The sequence below is a fragment of the Carassius auratus genome, chromosome 27 (assembly GCF_003368295.1).
Source record: "Carassius auratus strain Wakin chromosome 27, ASM336829v1, whole genome shotgun sequence".
NCBI lineage: Eukaryota > Metazoa > Chordata > Actinopteri > Cypriniformes > Cyprinidae > Carassius > Carassius auratus.
Genome location: NC_039269.1, coordinates 21,447,030 through 21,473,825, shown reverse-complemented (window position 1 = coordinate 21,473,825; position 26,796 = coordinate 21,447,030). Strand labels below are relative to the sequence as shown.

Genomic DNA, 26,796 nt, shown 5'->3' with positions numbered 1-26,796 from the left:
TTTACCTTCATGTCAGATTTGGTGAGAAATAAGTGAGTTTTCCGGACACCAGAGGTCAGGCTGTAAATGAGGGACTTTGTCCTGTGTGACAGGAGTGTCTTGTGAGTGATGCTCCAGTTCACACTGCAGAGCGAAACAGAAGGAAATGAGGAGCGCAAGACTGATCACTCAAGGTAACTCTCTAGCTAAAGATCTATTGTTGGAATATTTTGTCAGTTCGGTTTTTTTTTTTAGGGGGGAGGTACTTAAAGTCATATTTAGGCTCATAAATAGGCAAATTACCCAAATTTAGTCTAATGAACATTTAGTCATATTAAATGAACTGCAGTAACTGTATAGTGTTTTGATTCTGATTGATGTTTTAGAATATTTCTTCTATTCACTTTAATTTTATTCCTGTGTACATGATTTTTTTTAAAATCTGAACTTGTTTTGCTATTTGTGCGTATTTTGTTAAAACTGCACAATACAGCAAAGCTTTCAATGTGTAATGTAACGAAGCATATGAATGATAAACATTAACTGAGTCAGATGAGAGAAGGGCTGACAAGAAGGTGGATCATGTGACCAAAGTCATTTACACACTGGTTTACTGGTGCGGTGTTAAACTGGATTAACAATTAATTTCAAGATCTATTTATATATTTTAAAATATTTTCCTTTTTTGTGTTTATTGTTATATTTATCTACCACAGCTGTTTGAATTAAATTAGGAAATAAATGTAAAAATAATAAGAGTATGATCTTTTTATTTGTCTTCATCCTGTAACCTACGGTGTTTAACAATTGTTTTTTTGAAAAGAAAATACAAACAAATAATTGAAAATTATTGTTTATATACATTTACATTTAAGTAAAGAAAAAATCGAAGATGTGTCGTTGTATTATTAGAAATTAATGCTATATTAAATGCTTGGTCAGTGTCGTTGTGGGTTTTGGTTCTTTTGCTGTTATGGGTTATAAAGACCTTTGAAATACTGAAATCGTTTGGCTTAACAATATGGACATATAATGCAGTCAAGACCTGCCTGGAACTACTTTAGCCATGGCTTTCGCTGAAAATAACTGCTCACACATTCTTCAACCAATCAGATTCAAGCATTCAACGGCCCCCGTAGCATAAAAAATGTAAATTCAAAGTTCAAATAACTGTTTTGTGTTTGATTTCCTTACTGATTTATTTTCTCCACTAAGATGAGCTTAACCTTGAGAAGAAGCCAATCTCTTAAGAGCCTCTCTGGAGGTCATAGTTCATGGTTTTGGGACAGAAGGACACCTGTTTCTCAGCTTGTTGAAAGGTAAATATGCAGACTACCATGTTCTATGTACAATATTCCACCTGTTCCTTGGAGTTTATTTCCTAAACTGGTTGTTTTGTTAGGTATGAGAGCTGTGTGGATCTCACAGATATTGACAGAGAAGAGGCATATTCCAAGGTTAAATCTCTTTGATTGATTGTATAATAAGTGGAATAGCAATACTCTCAATCAATTGCGGCATACATAGATCTCTGTATCCCACAGTCATCCGGCCTGAGAAGATCAAACCATGAAGAGAATAAAGTTGAAAATCTCTGGAGGAGATACGAATCCCTCAGTGGGACAAATAACACTTTGTCCAGAAGTATTTCAATGGACATGCTGCCCCAGCCAGACCTGGTGGGCCCTAAAGCTCAGAGGGTCTTGTCTGAGTCAAAGAAGTATGCAAGCAGCCCTCGGCTCAACGTCACACCACAGACCAAAAGCAGCCCAATGAGTCCCAGTACCTCACAGTGGAGGGAGGCACCGACGGGGTGGGAGAAAGTCTATTCTGGTGCCACTACTGTCACCAGCGCCAAAAAGGACAAGGCTCATCAGGTGTGTGTAACAGTCACGTCATGTTTTATTCCTGTCTTTGTTTTTAAAACATGGACGATCTTGACTTAAGAAAGCAATATGTATGCTTTTTTCCTAATTTCATCGCTAAATTATGTGTTCAGCCCAGGGTTAGTTAAAACTAAAACTAAATCTATTCAAAACATTTTTGTTAATTGACATAAATCTGAAATAAAATGAAAAGGATTGATGTAAATTGAAACTATTAAAAAAAAGGAAACTAATGTTTAAGTTGAAGCACTGAAATTAACTGGAAATAAAAATTTAAACTGAACTATATAATAATAAAGTAAAAGCACATTAAAAAAATAGTGTACACATTTTTACAAAATGAAGATTAACATATAAAAAGAAAAGCTAATTCAATTAGTATATAAACAATACTTAACTGTTTCAGAGTCTATTCAATAGGAGCTGACACACTTTAAAATAGAGATACAAAATATGCTAATCTTCTAATATTATTTTTTTATTATTTTTAGTAATATTATTTTTATTATCATAAATAACTATTATTATTTATACTCTGTCATAAGAAGTCAAACAGGGTTTGGATTCAGTTCAATATGAATTCACATGTTTTTAATAATAACAAAAAATAAAATAAAATAAAAAATAAATCAACATAGCCTTAATAATAACACTGTTTATTTTATATTAAAAATCTATTGTTAACCTGTCCTAACCTGTCTAAAATAGGATAAAACAATAAGTAATTATATTACTATTATTATAATAAATATGAAAATAACTTAATACATTTTATATTTTTTATATAATATTATAATATATAATAAAACATATTTTTGATTCCCTTGATAGAAAGAAAAAACCTTCAATGAGCCAATGAGAAGAAGGACAATCAGTGGGGTTCCTGGATGTGTCACCCGATCCTCCACTGGACCGAATGGTAAGTTGATTAACACATTATAAATACACCTAATTATTTGTACAACTAGTGTAAATGAGGGAGAATATATTTGCCAGTTATTTCTTCTAGGCTCAGCTGTGATGCAGGCAGTAACCGTGAGGTCAAAGGTCATGTGAACTTTATGCACTATGTGAGACAAAACCTTGGCATCTAAAGTCTTCCTACACAAGCATGCGATGCCAGCTGTCTGTGTTAAAAATATTCCTCAAATAATCCTAACAGAATAGTTTCGATTTAACGTCACAGACAAAATCCTGTCTGCAAAGAGTGAGTCGTATTTCACAGGTTTTCAATGAGGGCCGAGAGCAGGACTGAATGTGAGGACACGTAAGTATGTGCACAGTGCATTCAGGAGACATAAAATACTGTATACAGTGACAGTTATGCCACAGACCTTACATTCCTAACACTTGAGTAACACTTTGGACTGGGCTGATTCAGTGTCTTTACTTGAAGAAGAAAAAACATCTCGGTTACGTATGTAACCTTGGTTCCCTGAATAGGGAACGAGATGCTGCGGTGACGTCACCACGTATGGGAACACCTCTGGTGTGACGAATGTCTGAAGCCCTATACCATCCCGCCAATCCTATTGGCCAAATGGCGCATAGCACCACCCTGCGCATGCGCGCGCATGATATACCTGGGTGCAGCGCGCCATTTCGCTCAGATTTCATGACTGAAGATGAAGAGTTATCAAGGTACGGAACGGCCAGAACCGCAGCATCTCGTTCCCTATTCAGGGAACCAAGGTTACATACGTAACCGAGATGTTCCCTATCATAGGTCACTTCGATGCTGCGGTGACGTCACCACGTATGGGAACGATATACCAAAACGCCTGACGTACCTGATAACTGAGATCCGAGGAAGCAACTGCTCAAGCGGAGAGAACCCGGGAGCCAGGGGCCATCCTCACATCCAGACTGTAGGATTTGATAAAAGTGCTCGGTGAGGACCATCCTGCCGCAGCACAGATATCATCCATAGAAGAGCCACTGAGAAAAGCTTGAGAAGAAGCTACAGCTCGAGTGGAATGAGCCTTAACCCCTAAGGGTGAAGCGAGTCCGCGCGCCTCATAGGCCAAAGAAATCGCCTCCACCAGCCAATGGGACATGCGCTGTTTTGTAACTGCATGGCCCTTACTTTTATGTCCAAAGCAGACAAACAGCTGGTCAGAACCACGCCAAGGAGCTGTGCGATCCACATAAGTCTTTAAAGCTCTCACAGGGCAAAGACTTAGATCTCCTGACCCGGCCTCGGCAGGCGAAAAAGCTTCCAGAACCACTTGCTGAAAGCGAAAAGGGTTAGATGCGACCTTAGGAACATAGTTAGGCCTGGGCCGCAGCAGCACCTTCACAGAGCCTGGTGCAAATTCCATGCATGAGGGTGAAACAGAAAGAGCCTGTAAATCCCCAACTCTCTTGAGGGAGGATAAAGCCATGAGAAGAAGTGTCTTCAATGTCAGGATTTTATCCGATACGGTCTCCAAGGGCTCAAACGGATGCCCTGATAAACCTAACAACACAATGGATAAATCCCATGAAGGAACTCGCACAGGGCGGAAAGGCCTCAGCCGTCGCGCACCCTGTATGAAACGAGAAACTAATGGATGACGCCCCACAGAGGCACCGCCTATGCATTCGTGGTAAGCTGAAATGGCTGCCACGTAAACCTTTAAAGTGGCTGGTGTAACGCCATCCGAGAAACGCTCCTGGAGGAACTCCAGCACTGAAGCCACTGGGCAGTAAACTGGATCCACATTATGATTACCACACCAGGCTGTAAACAGTCTCCACTTGAAAGCATATAAGCGTCTCGTAGAAGCTGCTCTAGAACTCAATATAGTCTCAGTAGTTTCAGCAGAAAGACCGGGACATACTAACGCACTCCGCTCAGTGGCCACGCCCACAGTTTCCACAGATCTGGCCTCGGGTGCCAAATCAGCCCCTGTGCTTGTGATAATAAATCCTGTCTGATGGGAATCTCCCACGGAGAGCCCGCTAGCAGACTGATCAGATCCGCAAACCACGGCTGCGTGTGCCATCGCGGAGCCACCAGCAGCAGCTGTTCCACTCTGTCCCGGCGTAATCTGCATAATACCGCTGGGATCAAACGAATCGGAGGAAAAGCATACAGACTGGTCTTGGGCCAGCTGTGAGCTAACGCATCCACGCCCAGGGGCGATGGGGAGCGTAGGGAAAACCATAGCGGGCAATGCGTAGTCATGCTCGATGCGAATAAATCCACTTTCGCTTTGCCGAATATCCGCCATAAAAGATCCACCGTCTGGGGGTGTAATCGCCATTCTCCCTGTTCCAGAGCCTGTCTGGATAGCAGATCCGCTCCGAAATTCAATCGCCCGGGGACATGAATGGCCCGGATCGAGAGAAACTTGTCCCGAGACCACAGAAGAACACGCCTCGCCAGCCTGCACAGGGGGCGAGAGCGCAATCCTCCTTGATGGTTCAGATAAGACACAACCGCTGTGTTGTCTGATCTGAGTAGCACATGACGGCCGATCAGCAGATCCGAGAAATACTGGAGAGCCAGAAAAACTGCCAGTAATTCCAGTCTGTTTATATGCCAGCCGCGCTGAGCCGCTGTCCACACTCCGTGGGCTGGTCGCCCTCGACACACAGCTCCCCAACCAGTCAAAGACGCGTCCGTCGTGACAGTCTCTCGGAAAGCATAAATTCCCAATCGAACTCCTGACAGGAGAAATTCGGTTGACATCCAAATTTTCAGCGACATCACACACCGCCGTGTCACCGAAATCGTGCGATGCGGGAGACAACGGGGTGAAATATTCCGCCTTTTCGTCCACCACTGAAAAGGGCGCATTTGAAGCAATCCCAGACGAATCACGGGGGATGCTGCTGCCATTAGACCCAAGAGCCTGAGGCACAATCTCACCGTCACCGTGCGACCCGCTTTGAAGTGCCGCACGCATGACGCAATCGACTGAGCGCGCGGGAGAGAAAGCTTCGCTGTCATCGCGCGAGAGTCCAGATCTATTCCAAGAAAAATTATCCGTTGAGAGGGAGTTAAAACACTCTTCTTGAAATTTGTTCGTAAGCCCAGGCTGTTTAAATGATTCAGCACAAGATCTCGGTGAGAGTGTGCTTGAGTCCGCGATTGCGCTATCACCAGCCAATCGTCCAAATAGTTCAACACACGAACGCCCTGGAGCCGCAACGGGGCCAGAGCTGCGTCCATGCACTTTGAGAACGTACGGGGCGCTAAAGCCAAGCCAAAGGGAAGAACGCGGTACTGATACGCTTTGCCCTCTAAAGCGAATCTGAGGAACTTCCTGTGTCTCTTGACGATCTGAATATGGAAATACGCATCCTTCAGATCGATCGTAATAAACCAATCGCTTGGTCGGATCTGAGACAGAATATTTTTCACCGTCAACATCTTGAATTTGCTCGGTCTGAGTGCAAGATTCAGACGGCGTAAATCCAGAATGGGTCGTAACCCGCCGTCTTTTTTCGGTACCACGAAATAACGGCTGTAAAAACCTGTCTCCATCTGAGAGGGGTGTACTTCTTCTATAGCCCCTTTGCTCAGCAGAGCTGACATTTCTTGTCGCAGCACCGCCATTTCCGTAGACTTCACCGTAGTGGGAAGAATTCCGCGGAAAGGAGGCGGGCCTTTCCGAAACTGAATGGTGTATCCGTGACAAACCGTGCATAACACCCATTGAGGAATGCCGGGCAAGCGTTCCCACGCGGCCCGAAACAATATTAACGGTTTCAAAGCTTCCGCTCCCAGCAACGCCGTCATACGCGTTAAAACGACCGGACACGAAAAACCCGTGGTGTTCGTGCACCGGGGAAGCGTATGCGCCGGAGTCGTTGCGTTCCGTTGAGTATAATCCTGAAACGTGTCCACGGCAGGAATTAGGCCAACAGATGGAACATCGGGCTCTGCCGCTAGCGAAAAAGCGGCGGCTGTGTGAGCCGTCATAAACGGGCCGTTTGTGTAGGGTCCTTGAGTCGTCCCTCGAACTCCGAAAGCAGGATTGCGCAGAGTGTCTGAGGGAGCGTCTGTCATTACAGCTCGATCCAATGTTGCTCGAGGCGCTGTTAGCGGCGAGACAATCAATGTTTGAGCATGGGGACTGCAATGAGAGTGTGGGATGCGCGAAAGCGGTCCGACAGCGCTCTCTAGCGGAGGGCACAGTCCCTGGCAAGCAGCAAAAAGATCAGGAGCTGCTATTCGGCACCCGAGAACGAGAGGCTTTAGCCGTCGAGGTCAAGTTCAAACGCTTACGTTGACGCTGGTGCGCCGGAGGAAAAACCCTAGGGCCCCAGTCCTTACGAGGAGGCGCCATGGGTGTAGGTTCCTCTCGAGAGGCTGCTCGCTGGCGGTGAGAGGAGGTTGAGCGAGAACGCGCGGGCGCTTGCCGGCGTTCGACCTCCCTGGGTCTGCGGGGAATCAGCTGGCGGAAAGCGGCTGATTGCTGTTTCGCTGCCCTGAACTTCTCCACTACTGACGTGACAGCCTCACCGAACAATCCATCCCTGGAGACAGGGGCATCCATAAGGAAAGATTTATCCTTCTCCTTAATATCGGTGAGATTAAGCCAGAGGTGGCGCTCAACCGAAATCAAACCGGCCATAGTACGGCCCACTGCACGAGCGGTATGTTTGGTAGCGCGTAGCGCCAAATCCGTAGCTCTACGCAGTTCTTTAACTGCCTCCGGTGTGATGCCCTCACCTTCATCCAATTCCTTCAATAACTCCGCCTGGTAGGCCTGAAGGACCGCCATAGAGTGGAGCGACGCAGCCGCCTGACCAGCCGCCATGTAGGATTTACCCACCAAACTAGACGTGACTCGACACGCCTTCGAAGGAAGAAGGGGGCGAGACTTCCAAGCCGCGGCCGAACTAGGCGCAAGGTGTTCGGCGAGAGTCTCTTCCACCGGGGGCATCATAGTATAGCCATGGTTCGCCATATCAGAAACGGTGGCGAAATCCGCGGCCGCGGCGTTAGTAATCCGCGCCGAAAAAGGCTGTTTCCAGGACCTCGAAACCTCCTGGTGGAGGTCCGGGAAAAAAGGCAAAGGCCTCCGGGGCTGTGTAGGTGTCCGACTGGTTAAAAAACGGTCGTCCAGCTTGGAAGAAGGTTGGGCCTCGGCCTTGTCAACCTCCCAGTCTAGCCCCAATTTACCCACCGCACGAGAAACCACATCCAACAGCTCACTGTAGGAGGGGGAAACACGCCTCTCCTGTCCGCTAGGAGGAAGAGGGCTAGTGTCGGTCGCGAAGTCCTCAGACCCCGAGGCCGCGGTGGATAAAACATCGTCGTCATAGCGTCCACAACCGAAGGAGATGGCGGTGCATGCCTCCGGTGTGGGAAGTAAATCCTCATTAGAGAAGACGACGGGCTCAGTATAAGTTTTATTCTGCAGCAGGGTAGGGGAGAGCGAGCGATGTGGAGAATATTCCAGCGCTGCGCTGTCCACAAAATCCATGTCGCACGTGTCACCCCAGGCCCTCGCCTCGTGCGGTGCCTCGGCAGTCGCAGAGGTGACCTGACGGGGGTTAGACTCGAGGGCGACATTAGAGAAAACTTCCACCCTGGAGCGCAGTACTCTGAGCCGCAGGCCATCACAATGGGGACAGGAAGAAAGGCCGCTAAGCGCCGCCTGTGCGTGATGTAAACCAAGACATACTACGCACCTGTCATGAGTGTCCCCCGCCGTGATGTACCTGGTACATGGCTCCTTACATTTTCGAAAGCTCATCGCGTCCGCGAAGAGGAGTTAACACTGCTCGAAGAGATCGCTGGAGAACGCGAGACGATAGGGCACAGATGATTCGCTATTCCTGAAGGAATGAAATCTGAGCGAAATGGCGCGCTGCACCCAGGTATATCATGCGCGCGCATGCGCAGGGTGGTGCTATGCGCCATTTGGCCAATAGGATTGGCGGGATGGTATAGGGCTTCAGACATTCGTCACACCAGAGGTGTTCCCATACGTGGTGACGTCACCGCAGCATCGAAGTGACCTATGATAGGGAAACGCTGTGCCTACAATGGTGTTTTATTGTTATATAGTGGTCATAAATGTATTTTAGACATAGTTAAACCACTTTTATTCGAATAGTTCACCCAAAAAGGTATGACGTGTATGAGTTTCATTATTCTGCTGAACACAAAGGAAGATGTTTTGAGGAATGCTGGTAACCAAACGGTAGCCACTGACTTCCATAGTATGGAGGAAAAAAACTGTAGAAAGTCAATGGCTACCGTCAACTGGTTGCTTTCTTCAAATCTTCTTTTGTGTGCAACATATGACGGAAAGTCATACAAGTTTAGAACAATTTCTGGGCAGTGGATGACAGAATTTCTTTGGGTGAACTGTCCCTTGAACAAAGTAAGAATGTAATTTTATTACATTTACATTTAATAATTTAGCAGTTGCTTTAATCCAAAGCAACTTAAAAATGATGGTAATAGAAGCAATTAAAACAACAAAATTCAATGACAAAAAAACTAAAAACAAATGAAAAGTCCTGGTAAGTCTAATGCAGTACATGTAGGAAGTTTTTTTTTTAATAATAATAAATAAAAAAGAATTAAATATAGATAGAAAAGAGATAAAATACACTGAGCTAGTGTTAGAGGGTCAAGTTGTTTAATAAATAAAATAAAACAAGTAGATAGAATAGAAATAGAGTAGAGAGAAAGTGTGTGTAGAAGAGATGTGTCTTTGGATTTAAGAAACCCAGAACAATAGATTATTAATATAAATAATATTATAAAATTATATTATAAAATTATAAAATTAATATAAATATACAGTTTTGGTCATGTAAGCATTTTTTTAGTCATATAATTGAATTATAATTAATACAAATTTATTTTAAAGAAAAATAAAATTTGCAACTTTGCAAAAATAGAAAAAGTTTTTTTTTTAAGTATATTTATATATGTAGAACATATTAATGTTAATGTGATGAACTGTGTGAACTGACTTAAAACAGTCACTCTTTTACAAATGAAGTTTGTTAAGTGTCCAAACAGTTTTCAGGACCACTTTATACAATATTTTAAAAATATACAAGTTCTGTATATTATAGTCTTATCCACAATATTCCCCAAAACAAAAAGAGACTATATTAAAACCTGTTAACTGTCACCCGTCCCGTCAGTGGCCCCCTACGTTTAATTCACTATATTACAATTAAATCCTAATCTAATCATGACAAACTATATATTGTTGGAAATGTCTAAAATAGATATTTTACCAATCTTTTTTATTAAAAAATTATGTAGGAAAAGTAATAGATTAATTTATGGCAAGAGTGCACCTCTTTGTTGCCTTTTTCTGTATCACGCTTTAGAAATCATCAGAAATTATACATCACTTGAAAACTTAAAATCTGAAAATTCATCCTTTGAAACCCATTTTAAAATTAAACATTGCATCACCATGAAAAATGGTACATCAAAATCATGTTACAAAATGTTTTCAGTCATGAATCATACAAATTTAGATTTGGATCACGCACTTTCAAGTCTATGTCCAAAAATGTGAGTGACAGTTAAGAGGTTAAAGCTTAATTAAACAGAACCATGTCATTATCGCCTCAGGCAAGTACATTTATGGCTTTATTCAATGCCTTATTACTATTTTGAGATGTATTAGCAAGCTCTGTCGACACCATCAAACGTCACTTGGCATGACATTCCTATTAGTAGTATCCAGTTTTAGGATTTTTTTCATAAACAGTTAAAAATAGAAATGTTACATGAGAATCTTTCTGAACAGTCAGTCAAAAAGCCACTGAAATTAAAATTTCAGTACCTTTTAAACATCTGTTGGCATTAGGAAGGATATCTAGACTAATGTGGGAATTATGCTCAAGGGGGTTCCCTGTGCCCCAGTCACTTCCAGAAGCCCTGATTGACTCAGGCGTGTGGAGGACCGCCCATGCTGCTTCCAAAATAGCAGGCTGGCCTCATCCCTGCTCCACAGTGAGCAGTGATAAAAATCAGCTGTCAGCCGTTAGAAAGCACAGAGTCAGACAGGACTAGCACTACAGACAGCCTCAGAGTCAGACGAACACTCACAGAGACACACAAGTCATCACCTGCGGAAATATATACAAGACTGAGGCTTTAAAGGCAGTAAGACCTGCTATCAGGAACCAGCCATTCACTCTGTGAGTACAGTAATACACCAGATTATATAAACTAAATATGACATAAATTAAAATATTGTCATTTAAATTTGGATTTGGGAACTGTTCCTTAATTCTAGCAGAACAGTCATGTTGTCGTTTTAAATGCAAATTTCAAATGATCCACTGATGTCAGGCTGCATGTCTAATGATGTAATGACACAATCATCTAAAATGTATAATAATTAACCCCAAGTAAAAAAATAAAGGCAGTTACTTATTTAACCTGAGCTCTAAAAACAGGATGTTAAAGTATCAAATATATACACACATTAACATTCAAAAGTTTGTGGAGTCGGTGAGATAAAAAAATAAATAAAAGTATTTTGCTGACCAAGACTCCATTTATTTTTGACCAAAAATACTTTTAAAATAGTAATACTGTTATAAATGATTACCATCTCTTTCTATCTCAATATATTTTCAAATGTAAATCCAAAAAAATATATTTTCAACAGTCATCACTCCAGTCTCTAGTGTCACATGATCCTTCAGAAATTATTCTAAAATGCTGATTTGCTCAAGAAACATCAATGTTGAAAACAGTTCATATTTTTGTGGAAACCATAAAACCTTTTTTCGGGATTCTGTGATGAATGGGAAGTCTGTAAAAACAATGTTTATTTCGTAACAATAAAAGACTCTTTACTTTTGTTAAAGTAATGCATACCTATTGAATAAAAGTATTAATTTCTTTCTTTCTTTCTTTTTTATCTTACCAACCTCAGACATTTTGAATATTGTGGTTAATATCATAAAGTTAAACATGCCTTTGTCAATACTGCCCTATTTTAAGTCATGGTTTTAAGTTGTTGTGGTTTCAACAAGACCTTAGAGTGCTCACAGGAAACTAAGGAAGGCAGCTGAAGTGAATAAATACCAAGCGCATATCACGATAATTTGGACAGCTGTCGGCAGCACAAAAGCACTCACATTTTTGGACGCTAATAGCTGTGTCCTCCATTCCTGCTTCTGGATAGCTGTGAATGAGAGCTGACTTCATCATGTGTAGATCATTTCATGTAAATTCAATTTTAAATGAAAAAGGTAAACAGGGAGAGATGGTCACTGTTTAACTCAACAGAGGCCTTTGATCTCGTCCATAACCATACATTATAATTCCTTGATTACACCCTTTATATCAGATTAGGCTTAATGGAAATGCAAGCTCACAAATATCAAATGAAATTTTACATAACCTTTAAACGCAGTGTTTTCATTAAATCCTTAAGCTAAATGTTTTGTTGCTGCTGCTTCTTAAAGGTAATAATTTGACTGAATGGATTTTTAACAAACCAGAGAGCACAATATTCAGGCTTGTAGACAGCTTGATGATATCTCTCTTTGCTAAACAGTAAAGACTATAGCGAGACCCCAGTATTGTGTGGCCCTGTTATTCTGTGTGCTCATCCAGCTATGCAAACGTTTTAAGCCCGGACTCGTGAGTGGCGCCAGTGATGGGTCCTGTTCTTTTGTCCCATGAGAGCTTACAGTGTGAAAAACAGAGGTATGCGTGAATACAGCTGACAGACCTGTGCTGCCTCTAGCGCTCCTGGCCTCATAGGGAAAGCTTTTGTTTTGATCAAGCTTACAGCAGCTTTACAATAATTTGATGTGCTCTTCTGCTGCTCCAAACCATAATTACATCATCATCAGGAATCACAAATGATCTACTCTAATTCAGCATTCAGAAATTTCAGGTCACGTCAAGCACACTAATCCAGAAGAAAAAAATTCTGGTGTCTGCTAAATAACCATTATCATTATAATAGCTATTTTACCACCACACAGTATTGTTTCTGGACGCCGATCCAAAAAATAAAATAATAAATCTCTGAAAATGCTTAAGTGATGTTAGCAAAAATGTACATTTCCCATGGTCAAAAAAAGGGCTAAGTTCAGAAGGATGAATCAGGGAAGATTTGTCCAAGAGTGTTTTGTCCTCTGAGAATGTGAAACCTTAAAAAAGGGTCAGGATTGGGCTGACATGACTCTTGTTTCTTTTGCCATTTTCCAATGGTCATGTTAAGAAATACAATCAAATTGTAATAGCATATCTGAAAGATATACAGACAACTGACTGTAGCAAATGTAAAACATAAAATAAAAATCTAGTCCAAATATTTTCCAATTACACATTCTTATTGTATCCGTGGCGCTAAATAGTTTCCAAAGGTCCTTGAAGTATAATAATAGCACACAGATAAAGCATACCAACACCAGCCTCAGTCTATATATACACCACTATCAGAGCCACTTAATGGCCAAGGAACTGGGTCAGCTCACACTTGTCTTATTTCTAGCCTACTTCTGATTTACTGTCTAACACAAAAATGTTTTAAAAGCCTTGGGTTTGATTTTTATTTATTTTTATGAACATAAAACGATGACAAAATCCGCTTAGATACAATGGCATAGATACCATTTCTGCTTCAGATAGTTTCTGTCACGTTTGCATTTCATAAAGCCTTTATAAACAGCTTTATGTAGGAGCTTTTTTTAATGCACACACAACATTTAAAAACAATCTTTTATAGACAATGCAAGTTAATGAATAATTAAATTGTGTTCTAATAATCACCAGGTAATACAAAAAAAAAAACATAATCGACTATGGAAATCCATAAATTCTTAATCCAAAAACAAGTCAAATAAAACAATGACAAACATGTCATTAAATTACATTAAATTCAATTTATGCATTTAGCAGACGCTTTTATCCAAAGCGACTTACAGTGCATTCAGGCTATCAATTTTTACATATCATGTGTTCCCGGGGAATCGAACCCCCAACCTTGCGCTTGCTTGCTAGCGCAGTGCTCTACCAGTTGAGCTACAGGAACACATGTCATAATAATTAATGATATACAAACCCAATTCCAAAAGAGTTTGGACACTTTACAAATTACAAATAAAAACAGAATGCAATGATGTGGAAGTTTCAAATTTCAATATTTTATTCAGAATACAACATAGATGACGTATCAAATGTTTAAGCTGAGAAAATGTAACATTTCAAGGGAAAAATAAGTTGATTTTAAATTTCATGGTATCAACACATCTCAAAATAGTTTGGACAAGGCCATGTTCACCACTGTGTGGCATCCCCTCTTCATTTTATAACAGTCTGCAAACGTCTGGGGACTGAGACAAGTTGCTCAAGTTTAGGAAGAGGAATGTTGTCCCATTCTTGTCTAATACAGGCTTCTAGTTGCTCAACTGTCTTAGGTCTTCTTTGTTGTATCTTCCTCTTTATGATGCGCCAAATATTTTCTATGGGTGAAAGATCTGGACTGTAGGCAGGCCATTTCAGTACCCGGATCCTTCTTCTATGCAGCCATGATGTTGTAATTGATGCAGTATGTTGTCTGGCGTTGTCATGTTGGAAAATGCAAGGTCTTCCCTGAAAGAGACGACGTCTGGATGGGAGCATATGTTGGTCTAGAACTTGGATATACCTTTCACCATTGATGGTGTCTTTCCAGATGCGTAAGCTGCCCATGCCACATGCAATCATACAACCTCATACCATCAGAGATGCAAACTTCTGAACTGAGTGCTGATAACAACTTGGGTTGCCCTTGTGCTCTTTAGTCCGGATGACATGGCATTCCAGTTTTCCAAAAAAAACATCACATTTTGATTCATCTGACCACAAAACAGTTTTCCACTTGGCCACAGTCCATTTTAAATGAGCCTTGGCCCAGAGAAAACACCTGCACTTCTGGATCATGTTTAGATCTGGCTTCTTTTTTAACCTATAGAGATTTAGCCAGCAACTACGAATGGCACGGTGGATTGTGTTCACCGTCAATGTTTTCTGAAAGTATCCCTGAGCCCATGTTGTGATTTCCATTACAGTAGCATTCCTGTATGTGATGCAGTGACGTCTAAGGGCCCGAAGATCATGGGCATCCAGTACAGTTTTCCAGCCTTGACCCTTGCACACAGAGATTGTTCCAGATTCTCTGAATCTTTGGATGATATTATATGCACTGTAGATGATGATCAATTCAAACTCTTTGCAATTTTTCTCTGAGAAACTCCATTCTGATATTTTTCACCGCAGCATTGGGGGAATTGGTGATCCTCTGCCCATCTTGACTTCTGAGAGACACTGCCACTCTGAGAAGCTCTTTTTACACCCAATCATGTTGCCAGTTGATCTAATAAGTTGCATATTGGTCCTCAAGCTGTTCCTTATATGTACATTTAACTTTTCAATTATATAGATACCACTAATAAAGTTGCATACGCAATAGGAGTCATGATTTTTAGTTTATAAATAATTTCTGACTGTAGTTTTAAAACAATATTTGTTTTTTTTCTGTAAATTAGATAACAAACATTTCAAGAAAGACAGAAAATCTGCCTCCTATCAAGACCACAAACCCAAGTACACATCCTCTCCTATCCCGAGCGTGAAAGACAGATCTGCCCTTTACCTGTCAAAGGTAGCAGCTGCAGACTCCTCAGGATATATCGAACAGCAAGTGAGTGCTCACTGCATCTGTCATATCGCTCACAACACACAGGCATCTATGAGGTCAAGTGCTCAGACTGAATCACACACATGCATGCATTGCTGTGAAGTCTGGTACATGCTCTTTTTATAGTACATGTCTCTTGTTAGGAAGTATTTTCCTCAGTCACTAAAGTGATGTGTTGTTAAAACTGCTTTATGCCAATTAAGTAATGAGTGTCTTCTATGTAAAATGAGCAGGAATAATTAAACATGCTTCTTTTTCAGGGCAGTACGTTCCAGGAGCACACAATTTCAAGCGGAAAGAAGAAACAACAGAGCAAGGTATGACCAACAGTTCTAGCTGACTTTAAGTCTTGATCATCATGTAAGCCTGCTGTGTGACTAATGACTAATTCTAATAGGTGCTGTGTTAATTATTTAGAAACAAATATAATGGAAATTACACTGTGAATGTCTTGGTGTATATGTGTGTGTGTGTGTGCGTAACAAGAATTCATTTAGCAATGCTTTATTACAATATTTCCACACAGGCAGGATATGTTACCATTATAATTAAATCAAAATCAAAGCCATGGTAACAGTGATGTTGTAAAAATGTAGCCTTGTTAATGACAGAATTTGTGATACAGTGAAAGTAGACTTCTTAATGGGTAAAAAGGCAAACATATCTAAAAGGCACAGCATGAAAATCTTTTGAGTTTGTAGTCTTTGTAGCTTAATGCATTTTATGATATTCCTGCATTTAGTTGCCATTATAGCTGCCGTTTTGTTGTGGTCGCTGTGGATCATATTCTTGTTCCTATTCGTTCAAACTTTTTTTGTTTTCAAAAATGTTTGGAAATGAAACTGTATTTGTTGTGGAACATGAATTTCCTACTAACAAGGCTGAAAACCATCATAAATGAAGTCAAACCTCACATGAATGTGTGTGCAGTGAACTAAATCAGCTGTTCCAGCTAAACTCAAAAACAAGGTAAAGTATGGTGTTTAAGCTTAATAATACTAACATTTTTATTCGAACAGAGTCTTAATTAAGAGTTTAACATAATGACAATTTAATTCATTGTGTTGAGTAACTTGAGACTTCATACTTCTTCTTTGCATCCAAGATGGCAGAAAAAGCCAAACAGATAAAAGTGACAGATGTCTCCAGTGGAGATGATGATTTTCCTCCTCCTCCACCTCCTTTACCAAGACCTCAAGTTCTGGAATCACTTCAAAAGGATCAAAGCCAGATCTTTCTCCCCATACCACCTCCAAAAGAAACCTTCTCCGAGTTCTATCAGCATCGACAGAAAAGTGAACTGAAGCGTCTTTTTAAACACATTCATCCTGAATTAAAGATGAATCTTGATGATGTAGATGATGAACTAATAGATGCAATAAACCCCCAAGCAGGAGACACAGCATATCAGGGAGAAGTCCAGTCCATGCGCTGGATATTTGAGAACTGGACTCTTGACAATATTGGAGACCCACATGAAACTAAAAAACTTCTCAATGAGGAAAATCTTCAAGGTGGGGATGTGAGGGGCAAATCCTCTTTGTTTGAGCATTCAGTGTTTGATGGTCAACACACATCAGGAGGAGAGAGGCAAGGTGTAGTAAAAGGAGATGTTCGCACGTCCACCTGGTTGTTTGAGACACAGCCCCTAGATTCAATCAGTAAGACAAAGATGGAGAATGAGGAAATCGTGGAGGTCGTACTGAAGGAACCCGTTCAGAAGGGAGATGTGAGAGGTACACGCCTCCTGTTTGAATCCAAACCACTGGAAGCTTTAGGCCGCTGCTGCTCTGTTGAAGACCAGCACTTTTTAACACTCAAATCAGAACTCCAGGAGAATAAAGGAGATGTGGAGAAAACCGTCAAACTCTTTCAAGCAGATCCCTGTTGCGCAATTAGGGATAGCAGTGGTCAAATCCATGAAATCAAATCAATCTGTAGAGAGGAAATCCAAAGCAGTGAATTTAAAACCGCGCGTTGGCTTTTTGAAACTCAACCCTTGGACCACATTAATAAAGGAGCTGGTGTGAAAATCATTAGAGGGATCTCACTTGAGGAAGCCCAGAAAGGTGGTGTTGATGAGAAAAAATGGATGTTTGAGACCCAGCCACTTGATGCAATTCATGAAGGTGCCGTGGAAGAACAAAAGTTCAAAGGAACAGTGGAGGACATCACTGGGGAAGCAGATGTTCATAACAAACTAAAACTTTTTGAAAACCAACCCCTGTCATCTCTTAAAGGAGAGTCTGTTGGTGAAATTTCAGAGAAGGAGGCAATTGTTGGAGGAAATGTAGGATCCACACTATGGCTTTTTGAAACTCAGCCCATGGATACTCTGAAAGACAGCTATGAAGTGGGACAGCTTAAAAAAGTTGTGGTATCAAGTGACGAAAAAGGGGAAGTTGAAGGCAAAAGGCTGCAGTTTGAGAAATGCAGTATTGGGAAAACTACAATTGACAGTGGAAACAAAGTTCAAGATGTTGAGAAAGGAGATGTGAAGACTTTCAAGAACCTTTTTGAAACATTACCTCTTAGTAACATCTCAGAGAAAGCACAAAGTCATATCGCCGAAATTACAGCTGGGGATGTCAAAGGCAACCGTTTACTATTTGAAACCACGCCACTGTATGCAATTAAAGACTGCGCTGGAAATTTCCACAAGGTCACGACTGTCAGTAGAGAAGAATCCATCAAAGGGAACGTACAGAATTACAAATGGATGTTTGAGACAAAATCCTTAGACCAATTTGAAGAAGGCAGTGGAAAAGTAGAGCTCATCAAGGGCATTACAAGGCAAGAGGACACGGCAGGTGATGTGAGGACAGCTAAATGGATGTTTGAAACACAACCTTTGGATTGCATCAATGTGATTAGAAAGAACGAAGCAGATTCAGTAGTAACGCAGGAAGAATTTCAAAAGGGTAACGTGAAGACGTGCAAATGGTTGTTTGAGACACAACCAATGGACATTTTGTATGAGAAATCAGAAAGGAACCAGGATGTAGAAGCAGTGCCAAAAGCTGATGTGAAGTCCCACACTTGGTTTTTTGAAACACAGCCACTGGATAACAATAAAGACAAGAAGGACTTCAGTTTGAAATTATGCAGTAGTGTGCAGGAAGACATTAAAAGTGATATGAATGTAAAGACAGTGAAGCACCTGTTTGAAACAGAAAGTTTGGACAGAATAACAAAAAAGCAAACTGATTCTGGCCAAACTGTAAGATATGTCAGTCAGGTGGATATCCAGTCTGGAGATGTCTCACGTGTCAAGGAAATCTTTGAATCCAAGTTACTTCATGAAATAGGAAGTGAATGTGTCAAAGACTCTAAGGAGCAGAAAAACAAAATTCAGTCAGGTTCGGTCCACAGATTCACTTGGCTGTTTGAGAATCAGCCTATCAGTAACATTAATGAGAAGGAGGATGGAATAACTCAAAGTGTCAGTGATGTTGAGGTTGGTGATGTCGGAAGCAAGAAATTTATTTTTGAAACTTTCTCTCTAGACAAAATCCAGGATAAAGACAAACTGCTTGAGCACCAGCCAATGAGTGTTGAGAAGCCCACAAGTAGTAGTGGTAATGTGAAGTCCAGCACTATGCTTTTTGAAACTCAGCCATTATATGCAATAAGAGACAAGGACGGACAGTTTCATGAAGTTACCACGGTAAAGAAAGAAGAAGTGATGAGAGGAGATGTCAGGGGTGCAAGGTGGATGTTCGAAACCAAGCCACTGGATACCATCCAAGCAGACAAAGAAATCTATGTCCTCCGTGCAGTTACACAAGAGGATGTGCACAAGGGAGATGTGAAATCAGCACGTTGGAAGTTTGAGACTCAGCCCCTTGACTCTTTCAAAGCTCAAGAAGGGCCCTCGGTGAGGGTTGTTGAAGAAGTAGGCAATGGGAAAAGTGTGAAACAAAGCAAGCAACTTTTTGAGACTAAGCAAGCGGGTCAAAAGAAGTGTGTGCGAATGGTGAGTGTTACAGATGTTCAACAAGGTGATGTACGTACCTCAACCTGGCTGTTTGAGAATCAACCTATTCATACTATAAAAGGTGAGCCAGATCGGAACGCCATCTTGACAACTGTACATCGAGAGGATAACACAAAGGGAGATGTTAAACGCTGCACTTGGTTATTCGAATCACAGGCCTTAGATAAAATAAAGACAGATGAATCTATTGAAGAGCTTGCTTCATCAAAGGAAGAAATTCCCAAGGCAGACGTCAAAAGCACAACCTGGTTATTCGAGACCACGCCGCTGGACAAAATCACTGTAGAGAGTGTGACAGACATACTCTTCCGCCTTTGCCATAATGCATTCATTCATTCAAGTGGAATCATCATCCAGGCAAATGATTATATGTATGTAAACATGGCAAAATATCAGATTGTTAAAAACGAGGGGCCTAAAGTTCAAAAAGAGGAAGTTGTTGAAGGTAACATCAGGAACATAATGCTGCAGTTACTGTTTAAACCGAACCTGAAACCTAAAGTTGTTCTACTTAAAGAGGACGAACAAGGCAAGATGCACAGCACAGTGCTTGAAATCCCATTCGGATTCACAGATAACCCTGAGGCAGAGTGTAAGGCCCAAGAAGCAGTTAAAATAATTGAGAACTTGCTCGTCCAACATAAAACAATCAAGACAGGCTTGGTGATGCAAGAATCCGAAGGTGGGCAGCCGGAGATGACAGTGTATTCCCTCCACTGTCAAAGCAACGTGACTGAGTCGCAAGACATTGCACGAGGAGATGTCAAATCCACCATTGGCAACCTCCTAGCCACTGCCCACAACCAGCAAACCAAACCGTCTTGCAGACTGGAACAAAACGAGAGGGGCAATGTTGATTTGTATCGAAGCTGCATTGAAAAGGGCGACCTTAAGAGTCTACAGCAAGAACTCTCTGAGGAGGAACTGTCAGACTCTTGTGGAGATAAAATTGAAATTATTCAAGGTGATGTCAAGGAAGCGAAGCGAAACCTAAATCAACAAAGGGATCAAATTGAAAGAACAGTCTTGGATGTTGTACCAGGAGATGTGAAGAATGTCAAAAAGGTTTTCTCAGAGTTCTGCATAGACCTGGACGTTGGAAACTGCGTGCCAAAGGAGGAGATCGTCAGAGGTGATATTTTGTCGGCCAAGCAGCAACTTGATGACGCAATCAAACAGCCAGTCATGGTCCAGAAGGAGGAAATCGTTTCTGGAGACATTAAGGCGACCCTTGAATCCTTGGAGCGGGCAAAACAACAAAGCATGCATGTGGAGCGTGAAGTCATCGAACCAGGCACTATTTACGATTTGAATATAGAGGCAGAAGAACTGTGCTCAGAAGAAAACAAAAGGAAATTAATTAAGGAGGAAATCATTTCAGGGGATGTTAAGGCTGCCAAAAGATCCCTGGAGAGGGCAAAGAACCAAAGCATGAGAGTAGAGCGAGAAACTGTCACTCCTGGAAAGCTATATAATATAAATGAATCGTCTCAGTGCCAAATCAACACAACAGTGGAGCAGTCTACAACATCCTCCTTCAGTAACCAGCGGATTACTACAACATTTCGAAAGGTTAGTGACATAGAAAAGGATCAGGGATCCAACGAAGCAGTTTGCTGTCAGAATGAAGTGGGAGGGCGAGAAAATATAATACAAGTTAGTACAGATGATGACTCAAGAGCGATAGATAACAGTGCTCAGGTTTTAGAGTTAGTGCCAGATATCGTTAAAGGTGATGTGAAGGCTGCAATCCATTCATTACGAAGTGCTGCGACAGAGCAGAGAAGTGTAGTCAGGGAGGAAGTTGTTAGAGGTAATATGCAAGAGACACTCCAGTCTCTTGAGAAGTCTAGTATTAATATTTCTAAAGGAGATTTCAAGGCAGCAATGTTATTCAGACAATCAGGACAGTCTTACACACCAAGCAGAATGACAGACGACTCAGGGACTGTAGAATGCAAGCAGAGTTTTGTAAATTTGCCTTCATCTGACACTAAATTGTCTTCTTCGGTTTCAGTGACCGGAAGTGAGCATCTGACTGAGCATCTGAATTCAGAATCTGTTAGCTCCGACGCGGACTGTTCAAAGCTCTCGAAACCTTTTTCAGGAAGAGACAAACATTTACCACCCATGCATTTAAAAATTGGTAATCAGGTTAAAGATCAAAAGCCAATTATTCCACCAAAGCCATTACACATCACCACCAGCTCCAATCATATTACAGAAACCCCACATATTTGTCCAAGCTCACCTGAGCATCTTAGTAATAAGCAACATACTCCTGCAATCCCCCCCAAAGTTGCTCCCAGCAAAACTTCTTTGCATAGAAACGAAACTTTAAACCAAATTAAAGAAAAACCATGCAACATTCCTGAACCAGTTCAAAGGACAAACTTGACCGATCCTACGGATTTTCAAAAGATGCAGTATACTGAGCAATGGGTTCAAAATTCCCACATGCAACATACAGACACTCCATCAGTCAGTAAAACAGTCTCTCTTGATGATGAATCCTTTGCTTGTAATAGAGAAGGAATGGAGAAAAATGTGATTCAGAGGATAAATGCTGCAGAGGAGATCAGGATGTGTATGCAGAGTTATTCAAAGGATGATGGCGAATTAAACAAAGGTTTTAAGGTTGCACTTCAGAATTTTGGAGAAAAGACAACAACCTCGGTTTTCCCAAAGAAAATTAAAGTTGTGCAAAAAGAAACCATCCAGGAACAGGCTAAAACTTCCAAAGAGAACACAAATAAAGCAGAGTTACACTCCACCAGCAGAGACACACCTGAAATGTGTGACGTTCCTTCTCAGAACCAAGTTGTTTTAAGAGAAAAGAAAGCTAGGAGAGAGACAGAAGATGAGCGCCGCCAGAGACTCTCCGTCCACAAAGATGAGATCATGAGGGGCAACGTCAAAGCAGCCATGGAGATCTTCGAAAACCTTATGAGACGAGAAGAGCTGAAGATCATTTTGTCAAAAGTTCAAGAAATAGAGGGGGAGACTTGTGAGGTGGATGTCAAATCTCTAACGACTTTGTTTGAGAATGTGCCTGCTTGGATTAGCAAGCCCGTAAAAAACATGAAACGCAGACATTGTCCAAGAGCTGGCACAGAGACAGAGGGCTTAAGAGATGATGTTGAGAGCATATCCTCTGTTGAGTCTGCATTTGAGGACCTAGAGAAAGCAAGCATGGATATCATCAGTTTGAAAGAACAGACATTAGCTAAACTCCTGGAAATTGAGGAGGTGATAAAAAAAGCTTTGTACTCGGTTTCAAATTTAAAGTCTGAGGCAGACATTGCTGGGTTGTCAGGCCTGTTTAGTGAATCCTTAAATGCGAGTAATGTCTCGCCAAATACTAAAAACATTAGGAAAATTAGCATTGTATCCAGCAAAGCAAAACCTGTGCAATCTAAACAGGTACAGAGTACTGATAACAGGTGTCTGCCCAAAGAGGTACCACATGTACATCAAATGAGCAAACCATGCTCAAATGTCCCCTGCTCGCCTTCATTCATTTCCATTCATTCTGCTGCAAGAAAACCTGCTGAGTCACCTGCATCCCTACAGCCTCACTCAGATAACCTGAAAGCAGCTGATCAACCTGATGCAAGTAGCATCTTTAGACAGTCCTCCCCTGAGAAAAGCTCAGCCAGCCATGTTTGCACCCCTCCAAGTCCTAAGAGGAAAGTCAGCATTCTTGAAGTACAGCGCATTCCTGAGGTTGCAAGTGGAATCATTGGCACTAAAACTGTCAGTGAGAAATACGAAGAGATAGACTGCTTTGGGAACACTTACTTCTCTTCCAAAAGATCTACCTTTGTTACCAGGCAGTCTGAGGGTGAATTATCTGCCTCATATGATAAAATTACAAATCCAGGGAGATATGAAGAAATGGCTTCACCTGTTTCACAACATTCAGGCCAAACCTTCTCCTCAAATTCTTTGTCTAAAAGCAAAGACAGAAAAGTGTTTGTTACTTTCAGTCATCCCAACACAGAAAAACATTAACCTGTCTGCCCATTTTGTTTTGTGGGAATTTTTTTTTTGCTGAATGTTAGCGCTATATTTCTATTTAAGATGCGTATGTATTAGTTTTATTGGTCCTCATTTTATATGCGTGTACAATAAAGAGTTTTACTGTAATGCTTTAAGAGCAAGGTTTTTTTGTACTGTTGCAATTCTTAAATACTTGTTTCAAATGCTGTATATTAAAATTATCTAAAATAAAATACTTACAAAGCAGTATTTGTTTAATTTTTAAATTATTTCTATTAAAAAAACCATACTATGACAATTTTGACCTTTTTTTCATAGGAGGTTCTTTATGCTGTGAACATCATGCATAAACTCATATTCCATGTCTATATTGTTGTCATAGTTCCTGTCACCTGCTAAAGAGATGTGCTCTGCATGCCTGATGCCAGTTTATCCAATGGAGAAAATGATGGCAGATAAACTAATCCTACATAGTTACTGTTTCTGCTGCAAACACTGTAATAAAAAGCTAAGGTGAGACAAGGATATCCCGATAATCCATTTTGAAATTCCAAAATCATTTTCCTATACATTAGAAGGCAAATCAGTTCGAAAAATATTTGTGTGTAATCCTAGAACATTATGAAATCTGTGATTCTTAATGACAATTACATTTGCTAATCAAAATATTGAATCAAATGATTTCCTCTAATCACAAATCAAGTACGACAACACTTAATTCCCTGGGAAATTTTCTGTTTTAAAGCATATACTTGAATCTTCACTTGTGTACTGTTGTTCATTACAGCATTTACAATTACTCTGCTCTTTATGGAGAGTTCTACTGCCCATCACATTACCATCAGTTGTTTAAGAAAAAGGGCAACTATGATGAGGGTTTTGGCCATAGACAACACAAAGACCGCTGGCTCGTTAAAACAGAGGAACCTAAACCTACTAACAAATTCAGCTCAGCACGTAAAACAGAGCTTACATGTGTTGATGCAACTGTAGATGACCCTAGAGCACCATCATCTCGACAGCAAAGAAACAAAGATGATCAATTGAAATGTCCCGACAACACGAACAAGCTTAAAATAAGCTGGCCACCAGAAAGCAGGGGGACCCGACACAGCCCTGTATCACAAAATACTTCCTCAGCCTCAAGAAGTACAACAGACTGGTCAAATCACAAGCCTTCTGCTGCACGAAGCTCCAGAAATGCTCTTGAAAAGAAAAGGTTTCATTCTGGGCTGGATGAAATGGACAAATCTGTTCAGCTATCACCTCAGGTTTATGAGAAGATAAACACATACGCCTCTCCCTCCACGATAAAAAGTGCACCACATTCAGAGGATGTTTATACAAATCATCCAAGAGATACAAAATCATTGCAGAAGACTGCAGATAGAGCTGGAACACAAAGCAAAGTTTTAACAGGTGGGAAAGTGACAAGCAGAAACTTCAATTCTGTTACCTCAAGTACAGATTCTGTGAGAGGAGACAATTTGGCTGAAGATGGGAAAGCAGATAGCCCAACGAAAATTAAAAAGTCTGTCCGGTTTGTTTCAGATTTAAATATAGACAAGGAAACCAACACAGAGATAACCAGTGAAGAAGTTGAAAGCTCTACTGATGCTTTTGTTGAACCTGCAGCTGTTAATGGTAGAGTAATAACAGCAGATATGACAACCTTTGAATCAGGAATAGAAATAGAGGAATCACCTGTGGACGGTTTAATAGACAAAATGCACCATCCATACAGCCATGATTCTGTTGGATATCCCAAAGCTTTAGATGGACAAAGGCAGGATCCTTTTCTCCCGACTGTAGGAAAACAGGAAAGTGAAATAACAAAAGCAAATGAGGAAAATATGAGTGAGATGGAAACCATCCTGAATCTTGATGAACTGCAGATAAATGACATCCCAGCATGTGGTAAAGAAACATTTAAACCAGGTAGTGAATCATGTGATTTGGAGCAGGTTGATGAGACGAAAAAAGAGGTGGTCATTGAAAGTAATGCCAAAGCTGTAACCTCCAAAAATCAACAACCCACAGATATTATTACGGTTGAATCTAAAGTCCCTGAGTTGTTGGATATGCCTCCAAAATCTGATAATAAAAGCAACACAAAGGTTGCTGACAAAAAGGCCATGGATAAAGGGAATAAAGGTTCTTGGTCTAAAGGTAAAAGCCCTCTTTCCAAACTCTTCACATCTGGTCCAAGTAGGAAAGAGAACAAAAGTGAGACAAAAATGGAAAGCAAAAGATCCGATGTCAAACCTAGAAATGTACTGGGCAGACTCTTTTCATCCTCTGAAATAGATTTAGAAATAAAGAAAACACCAGAAATCAAACCTGAAACTACATGTGAAAAGGAGCCAGAGAAAACTGGAGTCACTGTAGATGACACTACATTGATACAAGAAAATGTTTCCCTATTTCCCCCATCGTCTGAGCCCACCTGTCAAAACGCATCTCAAGAGCCCATAAACCCAACACAAAACCAACTAAGTGATGCTGCAGAAGAACCAAATCTAATCGAGAGCCTTGAAAATCCCATCCTATTGCATGATGGAAGCTCTGCTGACGAGACTGTACCATCAATAAACCTCGAGTCAATTGAACAGCACAAGCCCACTTCTGTTGGTTTTGGGGAGATGGAAAGAAATGAGGCTCTTATTCCTTCACAAGAACACATTCATGTAGATCTGACCTCTCTTGACTCTTCAAAACATTCAGGTCTTGAGGAGAGCCTCAGTTCCTCTTTGCCTCAGAATGAAGATACAACTGGTTTTCTTGATTCGTCTGATGCATTTACATCTCAAGTTGCGGGCCCTAACACAGATGCCATTGCTTTTTCAGGTTCAGATACACTTGATTATACACACAGTGACACATTGACAGACATTATGGATTTGGAAACTCCATCAGTAGATCTAGGGAGCTCCATTATTCAAGAAGACCCATTTGGAGAAAACACTCAGGGAGAAATTGGAGATATGACATCAGGTCCTTCTGTTAATTTGAATCAAAAGACTCTTGATATTTTTAGTTCATCAGAGTCAAGTATTGAGGCAAACTTGTATGGTTTTGGAAACACCTTAACTGAAGTCAATAAAAACGAAGCAGTTGTTTCCTTAGAAATGACTGATGATCCCTTTGGTATGAACAATGCACCAGTCCAAACAATGGATATCTTTGGAGGTGACGATATGCTCACAGTCTTTGATCAATCGTCCACTAATAATTTCTTTGATATTATGACCAACAGTGAGACTCCTAGTCAAAACCCTTTTGAGGGAATAACAGATGGTCAACT

General features: G+C 41.0%; 1 protein-coding gene across 3 annotated transcripts; it reads left to right on the top strand.

Annotated features, from left to right (window-relative positions):
- Window positions 1-15: 15 nt before the first annotated feature.
- Window positions 16-23,866, top strand: LOC113045872 (xin actin-binding repeat-containing protein 1-like). Of its 3 annotated transcripts, XM_026206584.1 has the most exons (9): window positions 21-173; window positions 1,195-1,298; window positions 1,382-1,436; window positions 1,524-1,856; window positions 2,697-2,784; window positions 15,342-15,496; window positions 15,754-15,810; window positions 16,599-21,062; window positions 21,508-21,632. In XM_026206584.1, exons 2-9 carry the CDS (start codon window positions 1,195-1,197, stop codon window positions 21,508-21,510), a joined length of 5,259 nt encoding a protein of 1,752 aa, XP_026062369.1. In that variant the 5' UTR covers window positions 21-173; the 3' UTR covers window positions 21,511-21,632. The 3 variants fall into 3 exon arrangements, with proteins under 3 accessions (XP_026062367.1, XP_026062369.1, XP_026062368.1); XM_026206582.1 differs by having other exon boundaries at window positions 16-173; window positions 16,599-23,866; XM_026206583.1 differs by lacking the exons at window positions 21-173; window positions 1,195-1,298; window positions 1,382-1,436; window positions 1,524-1,856; window positions 2,697-2,784 and adding an exon at window positions 10,614-10,985 and having other exon boundaries at window positions 16,599-23,866.
- The last annotated feature ends 2,930 nt before the right edge of the window (window positions 23,867-26,796 follow it).